The 10,234-nt window shown below is 44.3% G+C and overlaps 1 protein-coding gene across 1 annotated transcript; it reads right to left on the bottom strand.

The window, feature by feature from the left end:
* Positions 1-638: 638 nt before the first annotated feature.
* On the bottom strand, positions 639-9,761 carry lrrc73 (leucine rich repeat containing 73). The gene is made up of 6 exons (XM_021608559.2): positions 8,664-9,761; positions 8,122-8,282; positions 7,507-7,629; positions 4,966-5,066; positions 1,459-1,657; positions 639-1,066 (listed from the first exon to the last, which is right to left on the bottom strand). Exons 1-6 carry the CDS (start codon positions 8,933-8,935, stop codon positions 996-998), a joined length of 927 nt encoding a protein of 308 aa, XP_021464234.1. The 5' UTR covers positions 8,936-9,761; the 3' UTR covers positions 639-995.
* Between the last annotated feature and the right edge of the window lie 473 nt (positions 9,762-10,234).

The following is a 10,234-nucleotide window of genomic DNA, read 5'->3' as shown; positions in this document are numbered from 1 at the left end:
TTTCATTCTGTGTCTAAGACTTTGTGCCTCTTTTAACGTTGGCTTGTTGTACCCTCAATATCAAAGAAAGAGGCGTTAAGACGAGGTTAGGAAGAATGTCCTATAGAATGTCACAATATGGATAATATCGAGGTTAGTACTCTGTCCATAACATCCCCAAGCACACTGGAGGCGTTTAAAATGTATTGATGTGGAGGTTTGCAAAAAAATGTTGAATAGAATGTCATAACATGGATGGATATAGGCCAGTTAGAAATTCATTTAGGCACAAGGGGATTTGATGGGGATAAAGTCTTTCCTCCATAGTAATCAGCTTTGACTGGTGGTGGGGGTAGGGCTCACTGTATACAGGGATGATGAAACAACACTGCTGCATTGTCAGTGTGATACTGAATTACCACATGCTCGTTACATTCAATTCAGATCATGTTGTATGTGACGTTTAGGTGCTGACCCCAGGAACATCCTGTTATTACGGCTAGTACTACAATTTCAGAATAATGTTCATATGAAGCATTAGTGGAGAGAAAGGTACATTTCAGATCAAAGGAAACCAGTGTGTGTTCGGTTAGCTATTGTACAGGAATTTCATTAATAAGTAGGCTATTCCAATCAGGAAACACGAGAACCCAAACGTCTTTAAGAAGATGTAAACAGATTTATTCTGACATCAGACCATCACAACAATCATATATAGTCGATCTATCATATCAGAGCATACAGACTTGTATTGGTTACATAACCTTCACAATCGGAACTATAAATAGACTGTGCATGTTTAAAATAAATAATTCACTATTGCCTATAAGTCACTTGGTGTGGGTTTTAAGGATTTTGTGCCTGCTCCAAAATGTATTGTGTTATGTAAAAGTGCTACAGGTCATGCAAAAAGTGTAATTGGTTGCAGGCTACTAGGTGATCTTTAACACAATTATGTGCAGACTAGCAAAAGGAAAAGAGGTATTAAAAAAAAAAAAGGTAGGAAGGCTGTGGAATCACATCTCAGTCTCTGCTAGTAGGCTCTCGCCTAGACCTGACGTCAGCAGGACCCTCTGGGGTTGGGAGTCTGCAAGGGGCAGAGACAACGGAAACGGGTTTAGGACTTCTATAACTCCACAGCTAGCCTGGTCGCCACATCTGTAGGGTGCTTCAGCCTTATACGGAAACACAATGAACAAGTTGGCCAAAGCACAAACAGATCTCACTACCAGTCTACTCTAAAGCACTCCGGAAATGGGAACAGGCCTCATTCTTAAGCAAATGGGTTAGTTAGTTTGTAGGGTTATTTATTTTAGGCCATCACTTATACCGACGTTTCGGGTTTATAGCAGCTTATAGAAAATTATTTATTTTGAATCTGCAAGACTCCAGAACAGAACACCCCAGTGGAACTGTCTAGACTATGACTAAAAAGGGACAGGGAAGGAGAGCGTTTTGGTTGGCCAGGTCAGCCCTTACTACTATGGGGGACCCAGGTGGTTTTCTCCCTGGTGGGGATGCCAGCGCTGCATCGGGCCTCGCTCTCTTTGTCGTCGTCCTCCTCTCCCTCGGAGAGCAGGTCTGAGATCTGCTGCTGCAGCTCGGGGTTGATGGCGTTCTCAGCCAGGACCAGCATGCGCAGACAGGTGGGGTAGTTCTCCACCACGTCCAGGAATACCTGAGGGCACAGGGGAGGGGAGACTGTCATGAAGCACCGATAGGCTGCAGTAGGGGTTGATAAGAGGACTTGGTAGGTAGAGTTCTGCATGCCAGTGGGGATTTTGTATTCTAGGTTGTGAATTTACACTAAACAAAAATATAAAAACGCAACATGTAAAGTGTTAGTCACAATTTACGTCAGCTGAAATAAGACCCCAGAAGTGTTCCGTACGTACAACAAGCTTATTTCTCTCAAATGTTGTGCACAAATTTGTTTACGTCACTGTTAGTGAGCGTTAATCCATCCACCTGACAGATGTGGCACATCAAGAAGCGGATTAAACAGCATGATCATTACACAGGTGCACCTTGTGCTGGGGCCAAAAGGCCACTAAAATGTGCAGTTGTCACACAACACCAAAGACGTTTTGAAGTTGAGTGTGCAATTGGCATGCTGACAGCAGAAATGTCCACCAGAGCTGTTGCCAGAGAACTGAGATGTAAATTTCTCTACCATAATCCTCCAACGTCGTTTAAGAGAATTTCGCAGTACGTCCAACCGGGCTCGCAACTTCAGACCACATGTATGGCGTCGTGTGGGTGAGCGGTTTGCTGATGTCAACGTTGTGAACAGAGTACCCCATGGTGGTGGTAGGGTTATGGTATTGGCAGCTATAACCTACAGACAACGAACACAATTGCATTTTATCGTTTGCAATTTGAATACACAGAGATACCATGACAAGATCCTGAGGACCATTGCCATGCATCCGCTGCCATTACCTCATGTTACAGCATAATAATGCACGGCTCCATGTTGCAAGGATCTGTACACAATTCCTGGAAGCTGAAAATGTCCCAGTTATTCCATGGCCTGCATACTCACCAGACATGTCACCCATTGAGCATGTTTGGGATGCTCTGGATCGATGCGTATGACAGCGTGGTCCAGTTCCCGCGAATAACCAGCAACTTCACACAGCCAATGAAGAGGAGTGGGACAACATTCCACAGCCTGATCAACTATGCAAATTGCTGCATGAAGAAAATGGTGGTCACACCAGATACTGACTGGTTTTCTGATCCATGCCCCCTACTTTTTTTTAAAGGGATCTTTGACCAACAGATGAATATCTGCATTCCCATGTAAAATCCATAGATTAGGGCCAAATTATTTTCTTTACATGTCCTTATATGAACTGTAACTCAGTAAAATCTTTGAAATTATTTTTGCTCAGTGTATGTGGTTTGTTCTTCTTGAATTACTTCGGCATGTAACAAATCACTTCAATGTCAACGTGTATTTTTGTTTGCTCCGATTTGTCCCGATTTATAGTACTCGTCTCAAAAGCAGTGATGTTTCTTCTTAGTGTGAAGTGCATGTCAAGGCTAGTCTCTTTATGAATCAGCTAGCTTTAGAGAGGAGAGAGACACAGTAGCTAGAAAATGAATTGAAAGTCTGTTGAAATTGATAAATTGTCCATAAGCCTTGAGCACTTTTCATTTGCACTTGCCAGGCCAAAGCTGGCGAAGTGTGTTTGTGAGAAAAGAGTGTCTGAGTGTAGTAAGCACATCTTCACAGCAAATTAGACTCAGGGTTATGGGTCAATATCAGTGAGTGTGGGAGGGAGACTAAGAAGGAGCTGCCTGTCTAGATGAAGTTTACTTTGATCAAAGACTGAGGAGGCCTCGCAGCCACCAGACGGTGACTTTGGTATGCTAGCCCAAGGCTCTGTTCAGCACTCCCACCCTTGTTGTTCCACACTCATATGCATGCCCATGAAAGCCCCTTTGTCTCCTAAGAAAGCAGACGGACTTTGAAATTAGCCCATGAGAGGAACAGGGCTTTGCTACGATGACAGATAAATTGGGAGATTTGATATACAGCAGCCCCACCTAGTGGATATAACTATAAAATCAATTTACAATCTACAGAATAGGTGGGATTGAAAAAGAACAAATGTTACATTCACATTAAAGCTCATTAAATATAATGGAACCATAAGGGATGTGAAAAGCTACCTCCATAACATTAATGGAAATAAGTTATTTTTCAATTGATGATTGGCATTAGTAATGTTGGAAATGGGCACCACATTTTGAGAAGAGGCATGGAAGTTAAATGGCCACACCAGTAGAAATCCTTTTTCGAGCTGAAAGACGATGGCCAGAGCTTACCCATGATGTTGCACAACGATTTAGGTCATCGTTTTAGTCAAACATGATATTTGGGCTTGAAGTGACAAATCCGAACTGCTCACTTGGGTGCAAATCCATGTGAATGGGGTGTCTTTTCCAATGATATGGAATACACATTTTCACATGACAAGGCGACAGGTAGCCTAGCGGATAAGAGTGTTGGGCCAGTAACCGAAAGGTCCCTGGTTCAAATCCCCTATCCGACTAGCTGAAAAATCTGTCTGTGCCCTTGAGCATGCACTGACCCCTAATTACTCCTGTAAGTTGCTCTGGATAAGAGTGTCTGCTAAATGACTAAAATGTTTCACTTCAGGGGTGGAAGCTATAAATCATAATGAAACTATGCTGAACAAAAATATTTTGTTTTTACAGAGTTACAGTTCATATATGGAAATCAATGAATTGAAAAATCCATTAGGCCCTAATGATTTTACATGACTGGGCAGGGGTGCAGCTATGGGTGGGCCTGGGACGACATAGGCCCAGCCAAGCAGAATGAGATTTTCCAAACAAAAGGCCTTTATTACAGACAGAAATACTACTCATCAGTTTCATAAACTGTCCGGGTGGCTGGTCTCTGACAATCCCGCAGGTGAAGAAGCCGGATGTGGAGGTCCTGGGCTGGCATGGTTACACAGTCTACGGTTGTGAGGCAGGTTGGACATACTGCCAAATTCTCTAAATTGACATTGGAGACGGCTTATGGTAGAGAAATGAACATTAAATTCTGGCAATCGCTCTGGTGGACATTCCTGCAGTCAGCATGCCAATTGCACACTACCTCAACTTGAGACATCTGTAGCATTGTGTGACAAAACTGCACATTTTAGAGTGGCCTTTTATTGACCCCAGCACAAGGTGCACCTGTGTAATGATCATGCTGTTTAATCAACTTCTTGATATTGGCACACCTGTCAGTTGGATAGATTACCGTGGCAAAGGAGAAACGCTCACCAACAGCGACGTAAACACATTTGTGCACAACATTTGAGAGAAATCAGCTTATACTTTAGATGTTGCGTTTATATGTTTTATTTATATTTCTTCCACTTTCTTTGTAATGTTTTTCCACACACTCAGTGGTGCAGATGACTATGCACTAGTGGTGATGTTGGTGACACTACAGACCTGTGCTGACTGGTTTGTGAGGCCTGTTCCCTCCAGATCTAACACCTCCAGAGTTCTGCTGGATGCCACAGCCACGGCTAGCATACCAGCAATCTGGTCCCCTGGAATCCCAACACAGCCAAAACATGAGTGAATTCAGAAGGTGAGTTTGTCATTTGAGCATTACAGAAAGCTGATTGGTGCCATTGACTCAGAACAACAGATTAGGACTACACACACAGATTAGTATTTGCATAAATAATGAATTTATTCCAACAGCATAAAGTTGATATAGAGTTAATTAGGTACACCACGTTCATGAAAATGGTTCGCTCCTACAGAAAGTAGGTCATGTGGCTGTGGCTTGCTATATAAAGCAGACAGGCATCGAGGAATTCGGTTACTGTTCGATTGAACGGTAGAATGGGCAAAACAAGTGACCTAAGCAACTTTTAGCGCGGTATGATCATGGGTTCCAGACACGCCGGTTTCAGCATCTCAGAAATGGCCTGCCTCCTGGACTTTTCACGCACGACCATGTCTAGGGTTTATAGAGAATGGTGCGACTAATAAAAACCATCTAGTCAGCACCAGTCCTGTGGGCAAAAACAGCTTGTTGATGAGAGCGGTCGAATGGTAAGAATCATGCAAACTAACAGGCGGGCCACAAACAGGCAAATAATGGTGCAGTACAACAGTGGTGTGCAGAACAGCATCTCAGGCCTCCCGAGTGGCGCAGATGTCTAAGGCACTGCATCGCAGTGTTAGAGGCATCACTACAGGCCCGGGTTTGATCCCAGGCTGTGTCGCAGCCGGGGGAGACCCAATTGGCCCAGCGTCGTTCAGGTTAGGGGAAGGTTTGGTCGGCCGGGATGTCCTTGCCCCATCGCTTTCTAGCGACTCCTTGTGGCGGGCCGGGCGCACGCAGGCGCACGCATTCAACTCCTATCCAGTGGGCACGCAATCACCAACACTGGACAATTGAGGAGTGGAAAAACATTGCCTGGTCCGACGAATCCTGGTTCCTGTTGCGTCATGCTGATGGCAGAGTCAGGATTTGGCTTAAGCTGCATGAGTCCATGGCCCCATCCTGCCTGGTGTCAATGGTACAGGCTAATGGTGTGGAGAATGTTTTCCTGGCACACGTTAGGTCCCTTGATACCAACTGAGCAACATTTGAACGCCAAAGCGTATCTGAACATTGTTGCTGACCAGGTGCATCCCTTCATGGCTACAGGGGGGTCCGACCCAGTACTAGATGGGTGTACCTAATAAACTGACCACTGAGTGTACGTTTCAGCTTTCACCATCAGGCACATCTTTTCAACAGTATAAGTATTGTGACCTTAACCCAACACCTAGCGACCTCATCAAGGGGTTTGGATCTCATCATTATTTACTTATTTTTTTATTTAACCAGGCAAGTCAGTTAAGAACAAATTCTTATTTTACAATGACAGCCTACCTCTGCCAATACCTTCCCTAATCCGGACGACACTGGGCCAAATGTGCGCCGCCCTATGGGACCCCTTGATCACGGACGGTTGTGATACAGCCCGTGACCAAACCAGGGTCTGTAGGGACGCCTCTAGCACTGAGATGCACTGCCTTAGACTGCTGCGCCACTCGGGAGCCCAAACAAGTCCCAGTTGGGGCTACCCACGGTGTTCACTACATTGGTGTCAGAAGTGGGAACGCGCCCGCGAGGCCATTGGCGGGGCAGTTCACATGAGGGACTTGCTATAGTGTAACCACCTTAACCCAACACCTAGTGACCTCGTCAAGGGATTCAGATCACTTGGCGTAAAAGCTAAGGTGGTGGGCTGACAGTCACGGAACCCGGGTTTGAGTCCTGGTCTGGGCTACCCCTACAATTTGCTATGTTAAAGGCACATGCATTTCCTAGCCACCGTGCTTCTACACCTGCATTGCTTGCCGTTTGGGCTTTTAGGCTGGGTTTCTGCAAAGCACTTTGACATTAAATAAATAACATTTGATTGATTTTGATGTGCCAGTCATTAGGAGTGTCATTGATCTCCAAAATTCAGATGGATGAAATGGAATCCAAATGTTATGCCCTATATACTTAAATAACCGGTTATAACCCAAAATGACCATAGCCCTATAATTGTGTATCAAGAAGGCCTATGCCCTCTAAAATGTAAATTTAAGTTAACTTGGGACATTATGTTCAGATGACCTCCTTTCCTATTTCTCTTTCTCTCTGGTGCAAGCAGCCAGGTGGTTGTCATGGAGATGACAAATATTATTGGGTAATGCAGGAGGCAACTGGCCCATAAAATGGACATCATCGGTAACTCAAGAGTGCTTCACCTCTGAAACGGGCCCATTACGCATGATGACACAGTAATGTTGTTCCAACACTTGAAGTTCACAATAGTTAATATTGATTAAGTATTTTTAATGGCAACACTTTGGGTTGAGTGCAATATTCCTTTCAAATGTTAAGAACTTGATTCCATACAAGCGGATTCCATATAAAGAAATTCACTGATATAAAGTACAGTAATTGGTTTTGTGTCCTCTCTGATTGGTTCTTACCCAGGGGGTTGTAGTCCAGGTTGAGGACTCGGAGCTGGGAGCTGTGGGCCACAGCGATGGCCAAGCGGGCCCAGCCCTTTGTGGTGATGCTGGGGTTTGCACTCAGAGTCAGCTCCCTAAGACCTGTGGGACAGGCAGTCCATCACCATCAAATGACCAACTAGCTATAGCCAGAGCCAAATGTAGCCATATATTAAAGGCTCTGACTAGCTAGTCTGTGTTTTCTCCATTATCATGTCAAATGAGTCTAATTGTAAACATAATGCCTTCATAAAGCCCTTTATATGACCTATAAAGATGCTTCAGAAATCACTCATAAGCAAATGTCATGCGACATATAGGATGGAAAAAGATCATTGTGACAGAGCTATGTGGTGTTAATAACAACTTTATGAATGCTCTATAAAGCCTATAGAGGTTGCAATTTGTCTGGACTGTATTTTCTATACTAAAACATGTGTTTCTCTCTCTGCTTCCATTTCCCTTACACACACACTAACAAGAGAGGACCTCTACACTAGCCTACTGTTTCCAGGCCCCAGTCCCTCAGCCGGCCAAGCAGGTTCAGAGTCCGATACCTCCAGTAAAAGTGAGGGCAGTGTTGCGTGGCTCTACCTGATTTGGCCCCGTCCGGAGGCAGCATGCCACAGATTAGCCGCAGTGCCTCGTCCCCCAGCATACAGTCCCCCAGGTCCAGAGAGACCAGTAAAGGGTGAGTGGAAAGAGCAGTGTTAAGTGTGACCAATCCTGCATCCAGGAGGGGGCTTCCGTGGAGACTGTGGCATATGAGAGATGGGAGGAGAGAAAGAGAAAGAGGGGAAAAAAATGCAGAATATCATTCAATATGAAAGTGCCAGTGAAGACCACCCAATTCATTCACTCATGTTTACACATATAGCCTAATGCAGAGCACCGCTTTCAAGCTACATAAAGCATCAACTTGACATAGACTTGAGTTCATGCTCATCCTCATGGAAATTAGAGTCTGGTCCCCCGGATGTGATGCCATGGCGAAAACATGCTACAGCTCTTAATGGATCCCAAATTGAGGGACCCATGCTGATTACAATGAGTGAATAGACAGTAGCCGTATCATTATCAACCACTAAGACCAATCAATCAGACAGACAACTTATTAATTGTAATCCACTACTTACAAAAGGGTCTGGATCGATCTGTTGGTCTTGAGTGCATCGGCAAGATGCTTGGTTCGGTTGATGGTGGAGACCACACCGAGGTTCAGGTTGAGTTGCGCCAGTGAGTGGGACTCCGTCACTCCGCGACACACCCGTCCGAAGTCTCGGTCTGAAAGCTGACATCCCCTGATAGACAAAAGCCTCACACTGTTCTCTTTTAGGCTTTCACAAATATCCTTGATCTCAGCTCCCGACAGTGCCTCTCCCGTTATTTGAATAGAACCTGGTAGCATTTTGGTAAATGTTTGTCTACTAGGCCTACATTACATTCAAGGTTTGTGCCCAGCAGAGATGGACATGCATTGTAGGCATACAATTATCCAACGTCGGTAGGCTGTTAAATTACATTTCAAAGTCAATAGGCTATTTACGATATCCGATATTTACAAGACTGTCTGTATTGTAGCTGGTTTAATTGAGCATTTCTTATTAGGCTATGCATAGGAAAAGAGCACACGAGGTAGGTGTTCTGAAGTTAAATCGTTCCTAAACCCCCATGCGCCGTTTCAAGCGCTGACATAACCTCCTGCTACCACGTAGCTCGCTAAACCCTTCGCGATTCTTCTTACACAGGCCGTGAATGGGTACATTCGTCGATACATATTAGCCAGGCTCCAATAAAATTGAATGTCGTGCAGTTTTCCAGGTCCTCATGCAGAACAAACGGGTTGCATTCCAGTCATGTTTTGAGCTTGGCACCGGAGCAAAGGCGATCGTTTGTTTGCCCCTTTTGCGGCAGGTAGCGGTTACTATGGACACCCTCTTCTCAATGTCATCAGAAACATCTTTGCAATCAGTCCTTTTCTGACTGTCACATGTTGCTCTCTAATTAGTTTACTAATGCTCGTTTTCCTCAGTCGTCAAGGGCGCGTGCAGCCTCCTCAAAGAATATGTGTGGCTGCAGACCTCGGGAAATATTGCTGGTCTGAGCAAATGTTTCTTCAGGAGTAAAAAATGCAAGTCGAGGGCGAATATATATATAGCTGTGGTCTCAGTACAGAGTAGGTTATTGCTATTGATCACGTGCAGTGCTGGCGTTGGTCTGACCGGGGCTGTGCTGGTCTCGTCCTGCCCAAATACATCACCTGACCTGTCTATACCACACCCATAGATAGATAGCTCTTGGCCTTTACATTTCTTCCCCTCAAATTATTAATGTAAGTGCGTAATGCAACATGATCACCAAATAAATAGACCTGTCATATAACTATTCCCTATAAAAACGTTTTGAAATTTAAAAAAAGCATCATAATCAATAGGCCTAGAATAAACTCTCATGAGTTTAACCTTCCAATTACACTGTTCTCTGGGTCAAACACACTATTATGGAAGCTCGTTCCCGCCACCTAAACAATCAAATCTAACTAAGAGTTATGAGATAGTAAGTCATTATTATGAGATAGTAAATAGTTAATTATGAGATAGTAAGACATTGTTATAAGATATGTTTAGGCTAACTGTATCACATGAATCACGTATTTGTATGCGTGCGAGGAGAGCGTTTGTGTTGATATTGTTAGATATTAATGGAT

The sequence above is a fragment of the Oncorhynchus mykiss genome, chromosome 1 (assembly GCF_013265735.2).
Source record: "Oncorhynchus mykiss isolate Arlee chromosome 1, USDA_OmykA_1.1, whole genome shotgun sequence".
NCBI classification, from domain to species: domain Eukaryota; kingdom Metazoa; phylum Chordata; class Actinopteri; order Salmoniformes; family Salmonidae; genus Oncorhynchus; species Oncorhynchus mykiss.
This window is presented reverse-complemented; position numbering and strand designations above follow the sequence as displayed.

Excerpts from the sequence above, each read along its gene's own strand:
- lrrc73 (XM_021608559.2), bottom strand. The coding sequence starts at position 8,935 with ATGCTACCAGGTTCTATTCAAATAACGGGAGAGGCACTGTCGGGAGCT. Across the intron at positions 8,283-8,663 it reads AGATCGATCCAGACCCTTTT|TCTCCACGGAAGCCCCCTCC; the intron begins GTAAGTAGTGGA and ends CATATGCCACAG. Across the intron at positions 1,658-4,965 it reads TCACAAACCAGTCAGCACAG|GTATTCCTGGACGTGGTGGA; the intron begins GTCTGTAGTGTC and ends CTGTGCCCTCAG.